Source organism: Myotis daubentonii, chromosome 18, assembly GCF_963259705.1.
Source record: "Myotis daubentonii chromosome 18, mMyoDau2.1, whole genome shotgun sequence".
NCBI classification, from domain to species: Eukaryota; Metazoa; Chordata; class Mammalia; order Chiroptera; family Vespertilionidae; genus Myotis; species Myotis daubentonii.
The window spans coordinates 29,616,314-29,639,578 of NC_081857.1; the positions used below are offsets into that span (position 1 = coordinate 29,616,314).

At 49.9% G+C, this 23,265-nt stretch overlaps 1 protein-coding gene across 5 annotated transcripts in view; it reads right to left on the minus strand.

Annotated features, from left to right (window-relative positions):
• The window catches only part of IL6R (interleukin 6 receptor), a 73,152-nt gene that overhangs the window by 19,687 nt on the left and 30,200 nt on the right, over positions 1-23,265 (minus strand). The window contains exons 7-10 of one of the 5 annotated variants that reach the window (XM_059673665.1): positions 22,568-22,617; positions 21,452-21,521; positions 20,424-20,514; positions 10,060-12,247 (exon numbers count right to left, since the gene is read on the minus strand). In XM_059673665.1, coding sequence (XP_059529648.1) covers positions 12,001-12,247; positions 20,424-20,514; positions 21,452-21,521; positions 22,568-22,617 — 458 coding nt within the window. In that variant the 3' untranslated portion in view covers positions 10,060-12,000. Of the gene's footprint in view, positions 1-10,059; positions 12,248-15,543; positions 15,871-20,423; positions 20,515-21,451; positions 21,522-22,567; positions 22,618-23,265 lie in introns of those variants that run through there. The other 4 variants (XM_059673664.1, XM_059673662.1, XM_059673666.1 and 1 more) reach the window with 4 other exon arrangements.

The window sequence follows — 23,265 nt, forward strand, 5'->3', positions numbered from 1 at the left end:
TGTCTGGATACAGGTGTTTTCCTGTAGTCGTCATTCTTTTGAGTTAATTCTGTCCCCCAGACAGATTCTTTCTGGAGAGAGTAATGTCTTGGTGTGTGCTGGTTTTTTTCTGGAGAGAATCATGTCTTCAAACAAGTTAGTGCTCACTTGGCTTGAATTTTGCCTCCGTTAGAGCTTCCTGCATCTGCGCCCTTTCCCCTCATCACACCTCCTTTTAAAGAAGTTCTCTGCTCCAGGTTAATAGTCTATTTCATCGGTTTGTTTCGGGCCTATGAGGAACAGGGGGTAAGAGGGCTTCTCTTTTTATGTTGCTACTGGTTCCATCAGGTTGGATTCCAACCTTCGGGGTTGTGTGTTTTCCAATGAGTAGGCATGAAATAATAGAGAAAAGTTAACACGTGTACAAAATGGTACCTACTGACATCCTAATCTCTGCTGGGGACAGATACGTCCTTTGAAATTATGCACAGGGCTTTCTTAAGAAGCATTTATATTTTAAAAATAAAGTCTTTTTTTTTTTTTTTTTTGCTGTTTCAAGTCTCCATGCTTTGCTGAGTTGTTATTCGTGTATTGGCCTCTGCCACAGAACGGGGAGGTGGGCAGATGATTCGAGACAGCCAGAAGCTTTTGGCACAGGTGGCAAACGAGTCCTAACCCGTTGCCTTTTAAATGAGGGCAGCCTTTCTGTTCTATGAAGATGCCCTTTGTCTAGTCAACGGTTAATGCCCCCCTTCTCCTCCTGCCCGGAGCGGGGACTGAGATGTCTCGATTTCATTTCCCTTCTCCGCATCCTTTTAATGGTAGCAGGATTTATGTGACACCTTTCTCACAGGTGTCTTTCGCTCACCCGTTGTCTCTCTTGTTTTCCATAACCAGCCCTGTTTTGGCCTTATGATCTCTTTAGAATCACTCTTCTTTTTTCTCCTCTCTGATGTTTACAACCCCATTAACTTGGATTGGGAGAAACTCGGCCTGCAGTGGTCCTTAACTTAGCCTCCTTAATTTCGGAGCCTGTAAAAGCAAGCCGTGGAGTGTTACCGCCATCTAATGGAAGGAGAGCGAACTGCAGGGGGGAAACAAGCCCAGGTTTGGGTGTTTTCTAAAGGATTCCTGACACCGTTCACAGCGTGAAAAATGATGACACAGCAGCTGCCATCTTGAAATCGGTCTTTTCCTGTGGAACGGGTGACTACAGCCTAATGCAACTCCCATCACCAGGCCCCCGGACTTACGGCTGGATCATGTCGTTTAGAATCTTAAATTGTATTTTAATGAATAGGCTAGCAGCAGATCATGACTGACAGCCATCTCCTGTTGCCAAGCTCTGAACCATTCCGTTATTTGTCAGTGGGCTTTACCATTTTAAAAATATATTTTATTGATTTTTTTTTTACACAGAGGAAGGGAGAGGGAGAGAGAGTTAGAAACATCAATGAGAGAGAAACATCGATCAGCTGCCTCCTGCACACCTCCTACTGGGGATGTGCCTGCAACCCAGGTACATGCCCTTGACCGGAATCGAACCTGGGACCTTCCAGTCCTCAGGCCGACGCTGTATCCACTGAGCCAAACTGGTTAGGGCTGGGCTTTACCATTTTAAATATTAACTAATACAGTTTTAACTTTCAAAAATATGTAACGAGTGTATGTAAAACGGCGCCTATCTGTAGAACTTCAGTTATATAAATTAAATCAGAAACATTTTATAAAATTTCTGGATGTAGTGCAGTAGCCAGTGTAGGCTACATGCCCTCCTGAAGATGGTTTACGATGGAATGTAACTTTAAATAAACAGCATTCCAAGCAAACCATGGTTTTGCTTAATTAGTTTTGAGAATCACCTTTCTTCATCTTAAAAAAAAAATTCCTGCCGAAACCGGTTTGGCTCAGTGGATAGAGCGTCGGCCTGCGGACTGAAAGGTCCTGGGTTTGATTCTGGTCAAGGGCATGTACCTGGGTTGCGGGCACATCCCCAGTAGGATGTGTGCAGGAAGCGGCTGATCGATGTTTCTCTCCCATCGATGTTTCTAACTCTCTATCTCTCACTCCCTTCCTCTCTGTAAAAAATCAGTAAAATATATTTTTAAAATTAAATTCCTATGGTAACAGCTATAGCAGAGAGGGTCAAAAATTCCATTTGTAATCACTGCTAATGACATGTGTAAACAAACCATGATTGAACATAACGAGACCGGATCTTCATTTTTTTCTCAGCTCATCGGTAAAGCCCTCCTATTCTGTTTTCATTACTCAGTTAAACAGAAACAGTGACATTGCGCTGTCTCCTCGGCCATCTTCTTCCCACGTAGACAGCTGTTGCATTTGTCACCTTCCCTGATGAGGCATCTGAGCTGTGACTTTGTTGTTGTTGTTTGGTATTCATACAGATGCCCTCAGCCCATCATGGGACTTGATGCTGTGGTCTGTGGTGAAGGTTGAAATCTGTGTATTTCGTGGTTGTCTGTTGTTGTCTTTTTAACTCCCACAAACCACGATCACTCCCCACCCCCTGTTTTGCTTTGTTTTTGTAAGTGATGCTGTGTGCAGGTTACCGTTTCCACTACATGATGTTGATAATCGGTGATGGCTGAGAATCACCATTGGAAGCTACTATTTAGAAATTCGCAAATAAATTCATTTGAGATTCTAGAACAGCGCTTCTCAACCTGTGGGTCGCGACCCCTTTGGGGGTCGAACGACCCTTTCACAGGGGTCGCCTAAGACCATCGGAAAACACATATATAATTACATGTTATTTTTGTGATTAATCACTATATCTTTAATTATGTCCAATTTGTAACAATGGAAATACATCCTGCCTATCAGATATTTACATGACGATTCATAACAGAAGCAAAATTACAGTTGTGAAGTGGCAACGAAAATAATTTTATGGCCGGGGGTCACCACAACCTGAGGAACTGTATTAAAGGGTCGCGGCTGCATTAGGAAGGTTGAGAACCGCTGTTCTAGAAAAAGGCTATAATAGTGTTGAGTCTCTGGTAGCAAATTTTAAATCTCCACTGAGCATTTATATAAACTGCCACCAGGTGGTACAAGTGCCCATTGTTATTTTCCCATCTGTGTTAACAGAAAAGGAAGTTTGTACTGAGAAATGTTCACCTCCCCGCTCCTCCCCACCACACACATACACACAAGCAATCACATACAGTAATGGTTTGCAGAACTCAGATTGAACCCATGTTTTTAAGAGCCAGCGTTTGGGGTGTTCAGTGTTGGATTCAGACCTTGTGAGAGCCATGCCGTAAGTGATAGAATAGATTCTTGCTACGTATCAGGTGTGTTGTTGAATAAATGCTTTCCATACTGCATTATCCTGTTTGAATCCTCCACAACTCACTGGGCCGGGTAAGCAGCCTCGTTTGTAGATAAGGACCCTGGTACCAGGAGCAATCAAAGAATTTGTCCCGGGTCAGCCACACAGGAAGTGGCAGAGCCCAGAGAGCAGCCTGCCTATTTCTAGAGTGACTCTTAATTGCTACACCTCTACTTTCCCTTTGAGAGAGTGTGCCTGGCCTGAGGAATTCTTCCCTTCAAATGTGAATATAATTGGTCAAACTTGAGCGAGGAGTGATAAACTAGCCCCTTTGTTGTAGTTAGCAAATGAAAAAAAAAAAATGTTTAAAAAAGAAAACATTGCCCTAGCTGGTTTGGCTCAGTGGATAGAGTGTCAGCCTGTGGACTGAAGGGTCCCGGGTTTGATTCCAGTCGAGGGCACATGCCTGGGTTGCCGGCTCGATTCCCCAGTAGGGGGCCTGCAGGAGGCAGCCAATCCATGATTCTCTCTCATCATTGATGTTTCTCTCTCTCTCTCCCCCTCCCTCTCCCTTCCTCTCTGAAATCAATAAAAATAAAATTTTTTTTTAAAGAAAGAAAACATTCACAACAGCCAAGAAGTTCAAGCATCCCAATGTCCATGCGGTCCATACAGGGGTGGGCAAAAGTAGGTTTACAGTTGTGAGTCCATGAAACAGGTTTTTCTTGTATTGCCATTTATCAATTATTGTATTATTTGCCATATGAACCACTGTAAACCTACTTTTGCCCACCCCTGTACATACGATGGAATGTTGTTATTCAGCCTTAAAAAGGAATGAAATTCTGACACATGCTGCAACGTGTGTGAATCTTGAGGCTATTTTGCTACGTGAAATAACCCAGTTACAAAAGGACAAATACTGTACAATCCCACTTACATGAGGTGCCCAGAGTACTCAGTTCATCGAGGCAGAGGGTAGAATAGAGGTCGCCAGCACCGGGAAGGCCGGGAGAGAGCGAGCTGTCTAGCAAGTTTCAGCTTTGCAAGATGAAAACATTTCCTAGGGGTGTTTACACCACAGTGCGACTGTACCTAACAGAATACACTTGACACCATGGGACTGTATACTTAGAAATGGTTGAGATAGCAAATTTTATGTGTCTTTTACCACAGTTAAAAAAAAAAAAAAGACACAACGGAATGTCTATTATCTTCCAATGAGACTATAGCAGACTGGACACGCAGGTTGCCAGAAGAGCCAGTGGACTCGAGGCCGGGGATAGGAACTGGGGCTGAGGGACCCGCGTCTGGCAGGTCATGGTGGGGCGGGGGGCGGCCGTCCCCTTTCCCCTGCGTGGGAGAGGCTCCCCCCGTGGAGCTGGGCGGCCTGCAGCCCGTCGCCATGTGACTGCACGTTAAGGAGATTCACGCTGAGACGTGCGGATCGCCATTCCCGAAGCCAACCCGTGACTCCAGAATTACGTCCCCCGCCTTGTGAATCACCCAGTCTGAGTCACTGCATCGTCTTGACTCAAACTGAAAATGCTTCCTGCGTGACTTTTTTTTAATGATTCAGATTGCCTTCTGCTTTTGTGCATAAATAAATAGGATTACTGGTTTGGATTGACGGAAGGGAAGATATATGTAAAGCCAATGAGTTCATCAAGATATCAGCGTGGCCCTAACCGGTTTGGCTCAGTGGATAGAGCGTCGGCCTGAGGACTGAAGGGTCCCGGGTTCGATTCCGGTCAAGGGCATGTACCTGGGTTGCGGGCACATCCCCAGTAAGAGGTGTGCGAGAGGCAGCTGATCGATGTTTCTCTCTCATCGATGTTTCTAACTCTCTATTCCCTCTCCCTTCCTCCCTGTAAAAAATCAATAAAATACATTTTTTTAAAAAGACATCAGTGTGTGGTTGATCAGTGAGAATCGTGGTTTACATGATAGGATAAGACAGGTGTGTTTAGGGAGCAGGCGCGGGCTAGAAGAGGTCAATGGGTGAGAAAGGGGGTTTCTGCAATACTTTCCACAATAAAGATAAACTAAAAAATAAAGTCTCAGAATTAAAGAGGGAAAAAGAAGGTGTTTCCATTCATTTTGTATTATGTTAAATGGTACTTGTGCAAGTGAAACATTCCCCTAAAATCCTTGCACTTTTTAAACTGGAGAATGTCAAGGTTTTTTCAAGATTAATAGAATGAATCATTCCGTGCCAGCTTCAACAATTACTGCCTCCTGGCCAATTTCGCCTTATCTATGATCCCCACCAACTGCTTGGCCTTTTTAGTAAACAATTTTTACAGGCAGCACAACATGATTGAACTATTCCAAAATAGGATTATACTTGTTTAATAAAAAGCCTTCTGTAACTGTGAAAACATGCACCCTCATGAAGAAATATAAATAGGCATAAAAGAAAAGAGGAGGAGCAAATGTGGTCTCCAGTGACTTCCTAACGCTCTCAGAATATTGCAAAGTTGCGCAACATGGTCCATGTCCTAGGCGGGCCTCCCTCCCCTACCCACCCCTCCCAGCCTCTCCCTGTGCAGCACCCTCCCCACCCAACCCTCCTCCTCCATCTTCACCCTCCCTGTTTCTATCCCTTCCTTCCCTGACTCCCTAGAGCAGATTGCTCATCTGCTCCCAGCGACAGCATTTGCACATAACTGTGCCAGCTGGATGGCCTGCCAGCCTCCTGAGGAAGCGGTCGGATCCTCTTGTACCCCCACAGCCAGCACCGGGGTTCAGTCAACATTCCTTGAAGGACTCTCACCGCCCAGAGAGCACCAGCACTTCGTGTGGTGACCGCTCATCCCTTCAGAGGGAGTGGGTGGGGCGAGGTCTGCCTACCATAACTAAAGCACAATTTGAGGATTTCCAGGAAATCTGTTAGGGGAAGCAGCAGGAGAAAACCCCGTCATTCACGCAGAACCCGATGGAGCTGGAGGGGAAGCGGTTGGGTTCTGATCTAGGATCATGGAGTATCAGAAACTGGTTGTGTCCCTCCCTTGGCGACCCATCTCCTTTGTGGCTGCTGTTACGTGAGCAGCGCTGGGGCCTGGCTGCCTCGGGCCACCCAGGGGAGCACCGGGACAAGCCTGTGTGGGCTCAGGCTCCAGCCCCTTCCCACGCTGACAGGAAGGGAGGCCCATCTCCCTTCCAGGGTGAGTGGACCAGGCCCTTACCCCGTGTAGCGTGAGGGCACCTGGCCCGGGAAAGGGGTCGGAGAGAGAGACCCAGAGGGGCCGCATGGCAGCGCAAAGAGCCCCAGCTTTGGAGCCAGGCAGACCCAGGCTCCCGGGCACCTGGAGCCACTGTCCTTTCCAACACGAGCCCCAGTGGCCTCACTGCTAACAGGGGAGAACACCTTCAGCGTCATTAGGGTGAGAAAGGGCACCCTGGTGGTAAGGCCCCCGGTGGAGGGGCCACAAATGGTAGCCATTCTCTTCAGCTACTTTTCCAGGCGCATCTCTACCAAAAAGGGTTCTGTGGGTTTCTGGGTAACCCGTGGGGCCAGCGGTGCAGCTGTTTGCTTCAGTGAAGTATCCCTGGTTAAATGTATCATGATTTCACTGGGAAAAAAAAATGGGTTTCACTCATGTTTCGGACGGTCACCTCCAGCTGTTGGTATGAAATAGGACAAGGCTGAGGTATTGTTGCTGTTACTTGGTTTTGCTGTGTTTTTTAAGCGACATAAATGTGCAGAAGACAGGAACTTCCCCAAAGAAACTGGGGGTTGGTCAGCATTTGAAGGATGGGGCCGGGCTCGCTGCCATTGCCCAGGACTGTCCAGTGGACCACCAGTTGGCGACCGCTGGTCTCAGCAACAGGGCGCACAGCCTACCCACCTGGCCTCCATCCCGCCCGGGGCTGCCCCGGGGCACAGCAGTTTCAGGCAAACAGCGCAGCTCTGCGGCTGCAGGATCGCGGTTTCCTGCCTCCTGTCCGGCCTCCTCGCAGACATGGGGAAGGTGTGGTCTCTGTGCCTCAGTCAGTAAGGAAAATGCTTTCCTCCGTGCCCGTTCCAATAACTGAGTGTTCCTCACCATCAAGAACCGCCATCTGCCGAAACCGGTTTGGCTCAGTGGATAGAGCGTCGGCCTGCAGACTGAAAGGTCCCGGGTTCGATTCCGGTCAGGGGCATGTACCTGGGTTGCGGGCACAACCCCTGTGGGAGATGTGCAGGAGGCAGCTGATCGATGTTTCTCTCTCATCCATCGATGTTTCTAACTCTCTATCTCTCTCCCTTCCTCTCTGTAAAAAAATTAATAAATTAAAAAAAAAAAAAAAAAGAACCGCCATCTGCTCTCCCCAACTCCCCTGGAAACAGCATGGTCACCATGTCGTCCTAACAGCGATGCTGTGGGGAAGAGGGGGGGCCCCTCCTCCACTTCCTGCTCCTCATGCCCACTCCGGCGCCCCTCTGCGTGCCCGCACGGCCCGGCCACCACGGGGGACATGTTTCCTGTTCCCGTTCTGCAAGACAGGGACCGACCTCGAAAAAGATCCTCAAGGAGACAGTGTGGAGGCTCAGTCCTAGGGCTTTCCTCTCCCCGGGTGGGGTTGGGGGGCGCACAGTGGGGCCCCACACTTCAACTTTCAGTCTGAGTTACGGTGTCGACGCTTCCCTGCAGTTTCTCCCCCAGCCCTGAGCTGTTGGCACGGCTCCTCTTAGCCACAAAGCGCTCCCTCGATGGCTTTCCTGTCTAGAACGTGTAGGTGGGACGGCTGAGGCCCTTCACAGCAGGGAACTCTTCATGTACCTGAGGGTCAGGACGCAGCGTTGCCCCGTGATGCCGCTAACACCCCCGTCCAATAAACAGTCTTCTGGTGAATAATGGCCCTTCCTGTCCTGCCCGCCCGCCCAGCAGCTGGGAGTGCCGGTGAGCATGGCACCCACGCCCCTTCCAGAAACCCCAGGACTCATTTTGGGAAACACTTTCATAATTAGTGTCTTTCGAGAAACTATTTATTTCTTTAAGCTAATCTGATCTTTTCCAGATGTGATTTCATCCTGCATGAAGGGGAGGCCTGCCCCAAAAGGGTTCCACTTTCATTTTAAGCCCGTCCTCTCTCACTCCTGCCCCCTCACTCATCAGGCCAAGCTTTCCTTTCAAGGACCCGGGTGCCCAACGCACAATTACATCCCGAGCACAGTTTTAGAAATCATTTATTTCAAACACAATTTTCACTTTAAATGCAAAATAGCTGATAAACACACACACACACACACACACACATTGAAATACATATTATACTGACCCTTTGCCCCATATACAGACATCAGCCTTTGTGGTATTTGCTTTTAGGTAATTAAGTAAAAAAATAAAAACTTATAACTATTATTCTCATCTCCAAAAGAAAAGTTGAGGTATTTAACAGTTGTGTGATCGCCACCCAAAGATGGTTTCTCTATTAATTAACAGCCTTGCTACATGCTGTTGCAATCCATTCCTTCTAAAGCAGATCTTGGTTCGAGCATATGTTCATGAAACTGACAATGTTCCTTAATAATCATTAAGGCTGCAAAATAATATTGAATGCCAGCCGTAATTGAAAAAAAATAAAATAAAAATTAGCAAATACAAAAATCATTAAGGTTGCCATAGAAACACACCTGCGCTAGCACCCGAGCGCACATGATGCTGGCAGGACCCGAGCCAGGAGGCCTTCCAGTCACAGCCCGGCTGCCCACATGGGGCTCCATCCTCACGGTCTGAAAGACCAACAGTTGCCCCTGCGTCTCCAAATTAAGGTAAATTTCTCACTAACTCCACCTGGAGCTGGATGCCAGCTTCCTCCCCAGCGGAGTCAACCTTAGAGGGGGCAGGACAGCTCAGCACCCAGCAGCAGGGCAAGACATTCCTGAACGTTCTGCAGGAGACTCACACACCACGATCACACCCGCCCGCTCCCCTGGGCTCTGTTCGCCACCAGGTGGACTCCCGCCCCAGTCGCAGCAGCAGATTCCACACCTGATGAGGGTGTTTCCTGCCCCCACCCTCTCTCCCCAGGAGAGCAGGGACATCAACACAGAGTGAGCCCAGAGCCTGGCAGAAAACCAGCCCAGCCTGGGCCCCATCCGAGCAAAGGGCTCTCCGAGTTACCAATGGCTTCGTAGACACAGCCAAGGCTACCCCCTTGACATCTGAACCAATAGTTTCTTAATGCTGCAAGAATTAATGACCACTTTAGACCTTGAACCCACATATTTGTAACTTTTCCAGCCCAGAAGGATAAGCTGTCATGTGTAATATCGACTGTCAGCGTGCCAACCTTTCGCATCTGGCCGTGGCAGATTGCTGCGGGTATTGGGTGAGGGGCATCATCATTGAGGATAAAAGGCAGCACGTGAGCTGCAGAAACACAGGTGAGAATGACCAGTGGGTTGAAAATACAGGGTCACGGACCACAGATCCCAGGTCAGAGAAAGCTTAGGGTGTACACCTGTGTCCACTGAGCAACGCCCAGAACCCAGAGAAGACAAACACGTTTCCTTCATGTACACTAGCTTATAAAGATGTAAAGGGGGGAAAAACAACCCTCTTCAATTAATAAAACAAAAAGCAGCTCCGTTACAATAATAACGAAAGCAATAACAATTTGGAGATGAAAGCTGCCTCGCTCTCGGTAATCATGAGCTATCTGACTTCACATCTTCCACTAGCCCGCCTCCTCCGGCTTTGGTAACAGTGCTTGTGGTTAAAACCTTTACAAAGAGTTAAAGAACCGTGGGCAGAATCACCCTTTCTCAGGCAGTCTCTCTCTTTTTATAAAAAAAATATTTCCCTTTAACAGCATTTTTGCTGTCCTCAAAGAAACACACACACACACACCTGCCTGCCTTCCGTCAAACTTACGAGAGTTGCCTGAGGCAGCAATGGGGTCTGAAACGTGAGTCAAAGCCAGCAATGAAAATCACCCCTTGCCCAACATAGTAACAGTGTGAAAACCCAGCAAACCGCAAATACAAGGCATGCTCATGGTCATCCTTTGCCACCTGCCTGGTGCTGGCGGCTGTTTTTCCGAAAGGGCCGGCTCCTAGAAAAGGCTGTGGTCTGGTAAAATGTTTGGTCCTCGGTTACCCAACAGATCTGAATCACAGCCTCATTCCGGGACACCCCGAGCTGCTGGAGGGCACTTGTCTAGGGGAACCCCTCTCATCACTGAACTTTCAAAGCCCGGACAGAAAAGTGAGCTGAAGTGGGAGAGTCTCAGAGTCACGGCTAGACATTTAGCTGAACTGAATCACATTCAAGGAACTAAAGAAGAAGAGGAAGGCATGGGTTGGGGGGGGGGGGAGGCAGGGGGCCATGAACCCCCCTGCCCCCAGATAACCAGGGCTCCTGGCTGTCAGGGGTGGGGGTTCGGCAACTGACCTTGCTTGGTAGCCGTGGGAGGCCGCTTCCCAACACCAGCCCGGAAGCTGGACGCCAGGGCCTTCCCCACCGCCGGGGGTGGGGGGCGGGGGGGGGGGCGGCAATCACAAGCTGCTCTTCCCTTAAATTAGAGAAGCAGGCAATGTCTTTCACTTTTAAGACAAAAACAAAATTTAGAATGAAACCAGAGTCTCTTCTCTAAGAGGGGAAAATCATTCTTTTTTTTTCTCCTCCTCTTTCCCATCTGACTCAGTTTTGTGCCAAACAGAGCGACGGCTTCTCCCCGAGCTGTTTACCTACAGACCCCCAGCTAGCACGGACCTTCCAGGCTCTCAGGGAAAAACGATCAGCACTCCTTTAAAGACCAAATTAACATACATTCCTGCCGGGTTCTTCTGTCTTTTCACATGAGTATGTTCCCTCCTCGGTACTCAGGCTCAGGTGAAAACTAAATTAGCATTTTGAGTCCAACAGTTCGGTCTCCCCCAATGCCGTTCCCCTTTTGGGGGCCGGGGGGCAAAGGAGGGAGGAGAATAGTGGTTTTCAGACCCTGTCCCCACGCCCCTACTTCCTCTCTGCTTCTCTCCTCCTGAAGCCCTGGGGTCCAGAGAGGGAAACTGAGTCAGTGCAGTGGCTTCTGGGTTCAGCAGGTGCTGAGGGTTAACATTCACATTGAGCAGAATGCTAACAGGAGCTCACTGCAACTCCACTTCAAACCACCTGGTCCTGAGATGCTCTTCTCGCCCCCTCAGCTGTATCCAGCGTGGGGAGGAGAGGAAAGGCAGTCGGGAGCACCCCCAGCCTGGGCGACCGAAGAAACTGAATTGCAAAGGCACTTAGGCTGCAAGAGTTTGAGCGAGAAGGTGAAACTGTGCAGTGGGGCAGGAGATAGGCGACTCGAGGTGGGGGGTGTCTTTGGCTGGCATCCATCCCACCTCCTGAGGGTGCGGCGTGTGGAGCCAGGTCAGGTGAGCCGGGGGCCGGCAGCTTGTCCACACAAAGCCCAGGGTTCGAGGCCTCCGCAGACACCTGGCTCTGCCCACCCGAGTGTCCAGTGGACTCGACAGCGCTCCCTGCACGGGGCCCGCGTTCATTGGAACCCCTGCAGGCAGGGCGGTGGGGAAGAGGGGTTCAAAAACTCAACCACCTCTTCCTTCGGAACAGGCCGGCACACCTGTGCTCACCCAGCGTAGAACGTGCTGTGAGGCCCCTCGGTGACAGCGCAGCCAGAGGCCCACACACCTGAGATGAGCTGAAACCGCTTGTGCTTTGTCATCCACACATTTCAGCAGGTCTGACACCCCAGCCCGCCAGGCGCCAGCCCGCCAGGCAGCCAGGCAGCTACTGGGGGAAGAAGTAGTCTCTGTTGCTGATGTCATACGGGCTCTGTGGGCCGCTGGCATGGGGTTGGCTGTGCCTCGAGGTGTTATCCGACCCCAGGCTGCTGGGGGACACCGGCGGGGAGATGAGGGGGACCAGCACCGGGGTGGGCTTTGGCCTCTCGGGGACCAGCTGTCCCAAAGAATACGGTGGGTGCATGCTCGTCTTGCCTTCTTTCAGGGCCTGCAGCCTCCACGTCTTCCTGAACCTTCAGAGACACAGAGACAAACCACACAGATGTTCAGTCCCCCCCCCCGTGAGGCACCTGAGTGAAAAACACCGACAGCTGGCCGCCCTGCGGGCCTGGCCGTCCCGGCTGCGGCTCAGAAGAGGGACAACTATTGATTCCCTCACCTGTTCTTACCACCAGGCATTACACACCACCCTGAGGGGCTGGGGGTTTCGAAAACACCCCCAGAGAATGGATCTGTATTGTCTCCACGTTGACAGATGGAGAAACGGAGGCACAAGTGGCCATGAATGTCCCTCTACCGCACTGAGAGCTTCATCTGTCCTGTCCCAGAGGCTGCCCAGAGGGCACATCCTCAGCCCCACTCCATTTGCTTAAGAGAGGCAGGGAGCGCATTCTCCCAGTGGGGGAGGAAATGGGCCGCTCAGTGAAAGGAAGGCTGGCAGGAGGCAGATCAACTGCCATGTAACAGCAGGAAAAGGGCCACCTGCTCCCTGAACAGCCCTCCTGCTCCTCCTGCTGCCCACATCCCCGTCCTCCCAGTTCTCTGTATACCTCCGGGCCCACTCCCACCACCCCGGTGAGTTCTCAGAGCCTCGGCCGTGGGCACCACGCGGGCACAAGTGACTCATCTGACAGGAAAGTCGATGTTAAACAGGAAGGAGATAGGCATCTCTCTGATCACAGCTTCGTTCACTCTGCTCCCTCTGGGCCCCGAGCCATGGCTCAGTAGCTGAGAGAAGTCACCTGACAGCCCAGAGAGAGATGAGGTGGTGATAGCGATCTTCAAAGGCACAGTCAGGTCTCCTTCCTGAAGACTGCAGGGCAGCTCATGCCCTCCCTCCTGCTTCCCGCTCCGCCCCTCAGTCCCTTACTAACTTACTGCCTCCCCACCCCGTAGTGGGAGCAAGGTGGTCTCCCTCAGTCCCACCGATGTCCGCGCCTCCAGGATGGGCTGGGGGGCAGGAGGGGAAACCAAAGTCAAAAACAAGGCTTGGGCCTTAACCGGTATGGCTCAGTGGATAGAGCGTCGGCCTGCGGACTCAAGGGTCCTGGGTTCGATTCCTTGGTTGCGGGCACATCCCCAGTGGGGGGTGTGCAGGAGGCAGCTGATCGATGTTTCTCTCTCATCGACGTTTCTGACTCTCTATCTCTCTCCCTTCCTCTCTGTAAAAAATCAATAAAATATATTTTTTTTTTAAAAAAAAACAAGGCTTGGAGCCCTAAGCCGGTGTGGCTCAGTGGATAGAGCATCCGCCTGCAGACTGAAGGGTCCCAGGTTTGATTCCGGCCAAGGGCACATGCCTGGGTTGGGGGCTTAATCCCCAGTAGGGGGCGTGCAGGAAGCAGCCGATCAATGATTCTCTCTCTCATCATTGATGTTTCTATCTCTCTCTCTCCATCTCCCTTTCTCTCTGAAATCAATAAAAATATTTATTATTAAGGTTTTTCAAGAATTTTCTAGAAACGGCTGATAAACTTAATGAGACCCTCAAGAAATCTAATGAGACCCTCGAGGTTGTGATAAAGGACCAACTAGAAATTAAGCATACACGGACTGAAATAAAGAATATTATACAGACTCCCAACAGCAGACTAGAGGATAGCAAGAATCAAGTCAAAGATTTGAAATATGAAGAAGCAAAAAACACCCAACCAGAAAAGCAAAATGAAAAAGAATCCAAAAATACGAAGATAGTGTAAGGAGCCTCTGGGGCAGCTTCAAGCGTACCAACATCCGAATTATAGGGGTGCCAGAAGAAGAGAGAGAGCAAGATATTGAAAACCTATTTGAAGAAATAATGACAGAAAACTTCCCCTACCTGGGGAAAGAAATAGACTTACAAGTCCAGGAAGTGCAGAGAACCCCAAACAAAAGGAATCCAAAGAGGACCACACCAAGACACATCATAATTAAAATGCCATGAGCAAAAGACAAAGAGAATCTTAAAAGCAGCAAGAGAAAGACAGTCAGTTACCTACAAGGGAATACCCATATGACTGTCAGCTGATTTCTCAACAGAAACCATGCAGGCCAGAAGGGAGTGGCAAGAAATATTCAAAGTGATGAATGCCAAGAACCTACAACCAAGATTACTTTATCCAGCAAAGCTATCATTCAGAATTGAAGGTCAGATAAAGAGCTTCACAGATAAGGAAAAGCTAAAGGAGTTCATCACCACCAAACCAGTATTATATGAAATGCTGAAAGGTATCCTTTAAGAAGAGGAAGAAGAAAAAGGTAAAGATACAAACTATGAACAACAAATACACATCTATCAACAAGTAAATCTAAAAATCAAGTGAATAAATAATCTGATGAACAGAATAAACTGGTGATTATAATAGAATCAGGGGCATAGAAAGGGAGTGGACTGACTATTCTTGGGGGGGAAAGGGGTGTGGGGGATGCGGGAAGAGAATGAACAAAAATCGTGCACCTATGGATGAGGACAGTGGGGGAGGGGTGAGAGCTGAGGGTGGGTGGGGGGGAATGGGTGGATGGGAGCTATGGGGGAAAAGAGGAACAACTGTAATCTGAACAATAAAGATTTAATTTTAAATAAATAAATAAATAATAAAATAAAATAAGCCCTGACCGGTTTGGCTCAGTGGATAGAGTGTCAGCCTGCGGACTCAAGGATCCCAGGTTCGATTCCAGTCAAGGGCATGTACCTTGGATGCGGGCATATCCCCAGTAGGGGGTGTGCAGGAGGCAGCTGATCCATGTTTCTCTCTCATCGATGTTTTTAACTTTCTATCCCACTCCCTTCCTCTCTGTAAAAAATCAATAAAATATATTTTTAAAAAATAAAAATAGCCCTAACTGGTTTGGCTCAGTGGATAGAGCGTCAGCCTGGAGACTGAAAGGTCCCAGGTTCGATTCTAGTCAAGGGCATGTACCTTGGTTGCGGGCACATCCCCAGTGGGAGGTGAACAGGAGGCAGCTGATAGATGTTTCTCTCCCATCGATGTTTCTGGCTCTCTATCCCCTCTCCCTTCCTCTCTGTAGAAATATCAATAAAATAGCTGAACCGGTTTGGCTCAGTGGACAGAGCGTTGGCCTGCGGACTGAAGGGTCCCAGGTTCGATTCTGGTCGGGGGCATGTACCTTGGTTGCGGGCACATCCCCGCTGGGGGGCGTGCAGGAGGCAGCTGATCGATCTCTCTCATCGATGTTTCTAACTCTCTATCCCTCTCCCTTCTTCTCTGCAAAAAATCAATAAAATATATATATATTTTTAAAAATCAATAAAATATATTTTTTAAAAAATAAAAATAAATAAATAAACATTTAAAAAAATATATAAAAACAAGGCTTGGGGATTTTCCTTGGGTTTCTCTTTATATCGACAGGCTATTCCTGTCCTTGTTGTGATAAATAATTGATAGTTGGCTCCAAATCTGCACTGGCTCTTAGCCTTTTTTCCAAATGGAATAGGCAAGCTACAGCATATTCCTGAGGGCTCCGCCAGGCAGGCCCGAGGCAGCACGGAGCGCAGGAGGGTCTCACTGGAGCTGTGCCGGGTCCTTGGACGGCATTCTCTGCCTGTCTGAGAAGACGGAGGACAAAATCATCACGCTCGGACTCCAAAGTGTTCGGACGCTCTGGCCCAGGAATTCCACTTCTGGGAACGCGCCTGAAGGAGACAGCCTAGCTATGGACAACACTGTACGCACAAAGGGTGCCCACACTGCTTTCCATCAAAGCAGAACCACCGCCCCAGGGCCCAGTGGGAGGAGGCTGGCTAAGTGAACGGGGAACACGTCCCTGACGGAGGAGTCTGCAGCTAAAGAAAGGGAGGCTCACAAGGAATGCGCAATAAGGTGACAAACGCTTACGTTACAATTAATCCTACATTTAAAAGGCAGGAATCAGAGTGACAGATACAGAAAAATCAAGGCCACAGAAAAGCCAAACAAGACATTATGCAGAGGAAAAAGACGCAGAGGAAATTCATTCTCTATGAAGTGTTCTTGATCGGGGGTACTGATTGCACGGGTGTGTTCACCTTGGGATAATTCACGTCCAGTTATGACGTGTGCACTTTTCTGTTTGTTTGTTAGACTTCTAGCACGTTTACATTTAAAAAATGAACAGTGGTTCCTGGCCAGTGTGGCTCCATGGTTGAGCATCGACCTATGAACCAAAAGGTCACGGTTTGATTCATGGTCAGGGCACATGTCTGGGTTGCGGGCTCGATCCCAAGTAGGGGGTGTGCAGGAGGCAGCTGATCAATAATTCTCTCTCGTCATTGATGTTTCTATCTCTCTCTCCCTCTCCCTTCCTCTCTGAAATCAATAAAGATATACATTTTTAAAATAAAATAAAAATTAACAGCGGTTAATGGATAAACAAATTGTATTTCTATATAATGAGTGTATTTCCAATAAAAAGGAAAGAACTAAAAAAAAATTAATGGTGGCTGTCTTTGCATAATGTAGATTTTTTCCTTCTTTCTGTTTGTCAATATTTAGCAAATTGCCAGTATTTAGCAAATAAGCATATATCACAATGTTTTAAAATCTCTATTGACGTTATTTAACACGTTAAGCGCCCAGCCTGTTTTGTCCTCCAGACGGAAAGTACAGTGTCAGTCACCGGTGACTGACTAGGCGCTTAACGCGTTAACCAATACAAAAAGCAGTCTACATCCTCAGCAACTGAATGGGTAACTGGGAAAAATGGGCTTTCCTTCTTTTGAAATATTTTGAGGCATGAATGAGACACTTTCTAAAAATCACTGCGCTCAAAGGGGCTTTAATAACAGCCAGTCTGAGGGTGCCCACACCTGACATGGCCCTGCCCTGGGCAGGGGTCTGAGCAGGGCCTGGAGCTAGAGCGGGCGTGGGGCCGAGAGGAGATAAAAGCCCAGCTGTCAGACCCCACTTGCACCTCAGCCTCTGCCTTCTATCGAGGTTACGTCTTTTGAGCGTCAGAATGTTTGCTTAAAGAAAAGGTTCTACAGCTGAAAGGTCTTAAAACATTCATAATAACTCTCACTCTTCTTAGAAAATGAGAAACCAAGACTCAGGGAGAGGAAGTGACCCCACCCGCCAGGGCCCCGAGGGTACCCACAGCACCCAGCCACTCCCACCGCCCGGGATGCCCTGAGAGTCCCTCTGGCCCTGCCATGAAGGTGAGAGAGTCTGTGATTTTTAAATATCGGAATGAGACTACTAAAATTCTCTGAATCATTGGCATATACACACAGGAAGTCCGCACCTAACAGTGCCGGCCCATTCTAGATAAATGTGCCGGGAAAGAATTCTCTGCTATAAGAATCCCCAGCGCAGCATGGCATACGATGAAGAGAGGAGAGTGGGGGGGGGGGGGCCTGGGGAGTAGGGTGGGGAGAACTGGGCCCTGTAAGGCATGGCATCCACTTAAGAAGATGGCCCCTCTTTCCGGATGATACACTTGAAGTCTTAAAAATTATCACTGATATTCGTGGAAAATATTTAGGAAAAGGCTTTGCCTGAAATGCCAAATAAATGTGTTAAAAAGAAGAATATGGTACCATGGACGGTAAGGATGTACTTCAACCTGCCTCTCACATCCTGCCTGTTGTAATGTGGCCACCCCAACCGTCCTGGGCCTCAGCCATTTTGGCAGCTCTGACGCGAGGGACTTGGAGACCAGAGGGGTTTTCATCACTTGAAATAACTGGCCTCTTTTCAAATAAATTTGCCTTATACGGGCGAGAATGGAAGCTCGCCAGGCTAGGAAATAAATTACTGGTATGTTTCCAGCTCAGGGTACTGAGCCCTCCAGGGGCCCTGGTTGTGTAGCAACGAGCTCGTGTACAAGCACCGTCAGCACATTAGCAAACTAGGTCTGCGATGCGCGCTGTGGCCGGTTCCCAGCCTAACGCTCCCTGTCAGTGATCAACAGCCCACCAGGATGGCACTGCTTGTGAATGGAGCCAATGGTGGGCTGATGGGACCAACTGGGTCCACCGCTTAGCTGACAGCTGGCTAGCGTGGTTGGCTGCGACTCTCAGGACGTGGGTTCTAGTCCTGGCTCTGCTAATAACAAACTGTGTCCTTAGGCAAGTCACCTCGCCTCTTGGGGCTATTTCCTCAGATGTAAAATTAAAGAATTTGACTAAATGGCCTCCAATACCCTATCCATAGAGCAAGAGCTTTGGGTTTAAACCTTGGCCTTGCCATTGCTGGCTGTGATCACTCCACCTCTCAGTTTTAATCTCCTCACCTGTCAAGTGGAAATCATATTTACTCTATGGCAGTGGTTCTCAACCTTCTGGCCCTTTAAATACAGTTCCTCATGTTGTGACCCAACCATAACATTATTTTCGTTGCTATTTCACAACTGTAATGTTGCTACTGTTATGACTCGTAATGACAATATCTGATATGCAGGATGGTCTTAGGCGACCCCTGTGAAAGGGTCGTTCGACCGCCAAAGGGGTCGCGACCCACAGGTTGAGAACCGCTGCTCTATCGGGTCTGTGATAGGTTAAGAGAAAGGCCTGTGGAAGCTCTAATGATATAGAAACAGAACACAGAAGTATGTGCCTGAGGGCAAGGAATCCCTTAGAAGGCTGTAGAAGACCCCTGACTGCTGGGATAGCCTCTCTCTGGCCCAAAATTAAAGGACAGTGAGTTTTCAAGCTTCTCCAAGGAGCTACCTCCACTCGTTGGGAACTTTCTCTTTTGCACACCCTTTGGCCAATTTGCTTACCACTTCATTGGAAAATCAAAGTGGAAACAACCCCGAACACACTGAGTTGTCATCTTGCTCACCTTCCAACCCAGACCACCTTACAGTCAAGCTATTTCAGGGTCACTGTGAGGACCCAGTGAGCCACCATCTCCCACAACCACCAACTGGAGTCTCCTCAAAGTCACACGCAAAGTGAGAGAAAGGGGGACAGAGAAGTTTCTCCTCCGTCGCATCACCGCTGTAATTAACCACCATCCACGCCAGGGCACAGCCTGGCGTCTTGTAGGGCCTCAGCACAGGCAGGAGTACAACGTCCTGCAGTGAAACCGTGAACATGGGAAGCTGTCTTTATTGCCATCACTGACAGGACTGTTGGCTGATTTTTCTGCAAGCTTGGGAGGGAACTGCAAAACCAGTGACCAAATAGAGAGAGACGGGATGGACGGGCACGGTGCTACAGCGGCCAGGGTGCCCGTTCGGCCTGTCTCCTGACCATGGCCAGAGGACAGCACTAGCACCGAGCATTTAAAGGTGACCTGCTAGGTGTTGCTTGCGTTTTGTTTTTGTTTTTAAATATATTTTTATGGATTTCAGAGAAAGGAAGGGAGAGAAAGAGAAAGAGAGAAACATCAATGATGAGAGAATCATCAATCAGCTGCCGCCTGGCATGTCCCCCCCTGGGGATCAAGCCCACAAGCCGGGCATGTGCCCTGACCGGGAATTGAACTGTGACCTCCTGGTTCATAGGTCGACGCTCAGTCACTGAGCCAAGCTGGCTGGGCTAGGTTTGCTTGTTTGAGACATGGACTAGCCCCCCGGAGGTCTGACTAGGCGCCCGAGATTGCCTGGGTACATACTGATGTTCCTCACGTGCTACTTCAATCACCTTAGCATGTGGCTCTGGAGGAGGAGGTCGTATTCACCTGCAATCCCAGGGCCTGAAGCTTTCTTCGGTGCCTCCCACCCTCCCTCTGGTTTTCACAACCGGGTTTTCCCGGTGCTTCTCCCTCTCAGGCCACTCTTCTTCTCACTCCTCCTCCTCTACACTCTCCCATGTCAGAACCCTGGGGTCCACAGGGCACTGCCACTGGCCTTATTCCTCTGACATGGCTCCAACTACCACCTGCACGCAGCTACGATCAGAACTGTCTACCAATACGTCCACCTGGGGCTTTCACAGGCTCCTCAGACTCGGGGGTCCCAAACCAGCATCATCGTTTTTCACTCCGTTATTCTCCCTCCAGTGTTTCCAATTTTAAATGCGTGACCCCACCACCACCACCACCACCACCATCACCTAATCTGCCCAGTTGCCAAAGCCAGAAACATGAGGGTCAGCCTTGACTCCTCCGTCTCCTTCCTTCTCCTCATCTTATCGATCCCACCTCTGACATACATCTTGAGCCATGTGTGGCTCTCCCACTCACTGCCCCCGTCCCAGCACAGGCGAAGCTAGTCAGATAAGAAATATGCCAACACCCAGGGCACCCCCAGGACCCCGCTCACCTCAGGACAATGCCAACGCAGAGGAGCGTTCCGAAGGCCAGGCTTCCTCCAGCCACCAGGAACGTGTACAGGGGCACTAGGGGCTCTTGCACTGGAGGGGAAAAGAGGAGGAGGAGCAGAAGGAAGAGAAAACAATAAGCCACTCAGCTGGTGCTATCCAAAGTCTCCAAGGAACCTCACCCTGGAGGAGGAAACAGCTCTGCTAACCAGCAGGCCTCTGGCCAGTGTTTTGGCCAAAGCCACGCTAGAAGAATCACTCCCAGCAGAGCCTGACAAACCCTGGGATTCTGCCACTTGGCAAGAGATACACCTCAAGCTCAGAGCTTCTGAGCACCCGTGGCCAGCCACTGGCTCCCACTCCCCTTCAGAGTGGCTTTTCTAGGGGTGCTCAGCCTGCCCCCATAAGGCACAGATGGGGGCAAGAAGCAGAAAGCTTTGGGGACCTCGTCGATGGCAGCTCCATTGAGGACGATGCCAGGGAGGCCCAGGTGCTTTAAATCAAGTGTTTGGGTGCAGCGTTCTCCATGGGGCGTCATCTCTTGCCTGTCTCCCCACTTGGCATTCAAGCCCCAGCCATAGGATCTTCATTCGCTCTTCCACATGCCATGTCCTCCCCTCTCCCCCCACCCCGACCTCGGGCCTCTCCGCACATGGTCTCACATCTCCCCCAGAACACGCTTCCCACCTTCCCTGCACCCCTTTTCTCTCCAGTCCTCCCCGGCCTTTGGGTCTCAGATGAGATGAAGACACTTCCTTTGAGCTGTGACTCCACTCCAAGCTGGGTTAGTGCCAACTGTGAAATGGTTCGCTGATCTGTCTCATTATTCTTGTGGTTCCCTCGTAATACCTTAGCTAATCATATCCAACTTGGACATACAAGGTCATAAAAGAATGTTTCTGCGACTGGTCTTTTCCATGAAGCAGACTGGCCCCCTGCCGACATTTCCAAATAAGAAAGCACTTTCTACCGAGTTACAAGCCTTCGGTGCCCCTTAGGCCACAGGTATACACAACGATCCAGGGCTCACCTGGGAAGCTTGTCGTATTGGCAGGATAGTTCGAGGAGATGTTGTCATCGTCTCCGTTGGTAGTAGGTGCCTGTAAAAGACATTCCGCACTGTAAGCCCGTGTCTGTGGATTCCACCTTCATTCAGGACCCAGCTCAGGCACCTCCTCAACCCCCTCCCTGCCCCCCGACCCCCCACCACGCCTTTCATCTCATGTACCTCTCCAATTTTGACCTGTCACTTTCAACATCTGCAAGATTATCTGCATTATCTGCACCTACACCTCGCCTACTCAGGGTGGGGATTGCTTCCCATCTGCCGCTCCACCAAGAGCTTACGCTGTCCTACGGGTCTGGTTCAAGGGCACAGGTACCATCCCTGACGAGGAAAATCACAGGCTGGAATCCTGGCTCTGTGACCACCACTAGCTCTGAGACCGTGGGCAGATTTCTCAACTCAGCTGGGTGTCAGCGTCTCCCTGAATCTCAGTTCACGTCAGGATCAATGAGACGGCCAACGCAAGGCTCCGGGCCTGGGGTCTGGGCAGGCTCTCGGCCAGTCCGTGCCCCGACACCCTGTGCTGGGAGCACTCTGGCCCAAGGGCCTGGACTTCACCCCGGAGGTGCTGGTCCTGGACAGTCCGCCACTGATGATGGGTGAGGTGCTGCCCAGCTCCGGGAGCGTGGAGCCTCCCCGCTGAGCATGTGGGAATTGGGGACCACGGAGGAGCTGCCGCGGGGTGGGAAATTGGATTACTCGAGGATTTGTTTAAGCGGCTTCGGCGGTAATCCTCTTTCCAGATCATTATGACACCAGGAGTCCACTGGGAAGGGCTCAGAGGAACTGAACCGGAGTCGCACGCTAAGCCTCCCGTGGTGTCCAGAAGCTCAGGGTGAAACTGCATCCGCTGACGGGGCAGCCCAGCTTTGTGAGCCAGCCCCACGCTGCTCTACGCTTCATAAAAGCCCGGATCGAGAACCGCTGCTGCCCCGTCTTACAGAGCCTTCAGAAGGACACAGTTTGCCCACCGCCACACTGCCAGCAAGTGGCAGAGCTGGACTGAAGCTACATTCTGTCTGGTGCCAGCCACATCGCTAGCCAGTAGGTGTTGACCCTTTGACAAGAACATGAACTCACCTTCATGGAAGACACCTCCACCGTGGTCGCAGTTGAAAAACTCGTGGGTTCTGTGGATAGAAGACATATTATTAATGACTCATGGACCCTGAAGTCCTGTCTGATGGGCTGCAGAAGCCGAATAAAGTTCATCACAACGTTATTTAAAAGGGCATCATGCTGCCCAGGCAGTGTGGCTCAGTAGTTACGCGGCAGCCTATGAACCAGGAGGCCACGGCTCTATCCCCAGTCGGGGGTGTGCAGGAGGCAGCCCATCGGTGACTCTCTTTCATCGTTGATGTTTCTCTCTCTCTCTCTCCCCTTCTCTCTTCCTCTCTGAAGTAAAAAAAAATATAAAGAATTTAACGTAAACAACAAGTTCTCTTCCTCCTGGGTGGACTTAGTACACTTTGCTCGAGGAGCGGCAGGGACCCAGGCCCCTCACGAGGCCCTTCCCCTCCATGGGAACAGTGTTTCTGCAGAAACCTCCCGGGCAGCAGGGGGCCAAGGATCAAAGTGGGCGTGTGACCTGAGGCCTGGCTCAGCAGCAAGCGTGGGCCCAAGGGACCACGAACTGAAACAGGACTGGGTAGAATGTGTAGAATACTCTGAAATTTAAAAGTATTTTCTTTCCAGTTTATCATTTCTCCATCAAGAAGTTAAAAACACCAGAGGAATGGTTTACACAAAGATGTGCAGCCTCCCTGAGCCAGGAGCAA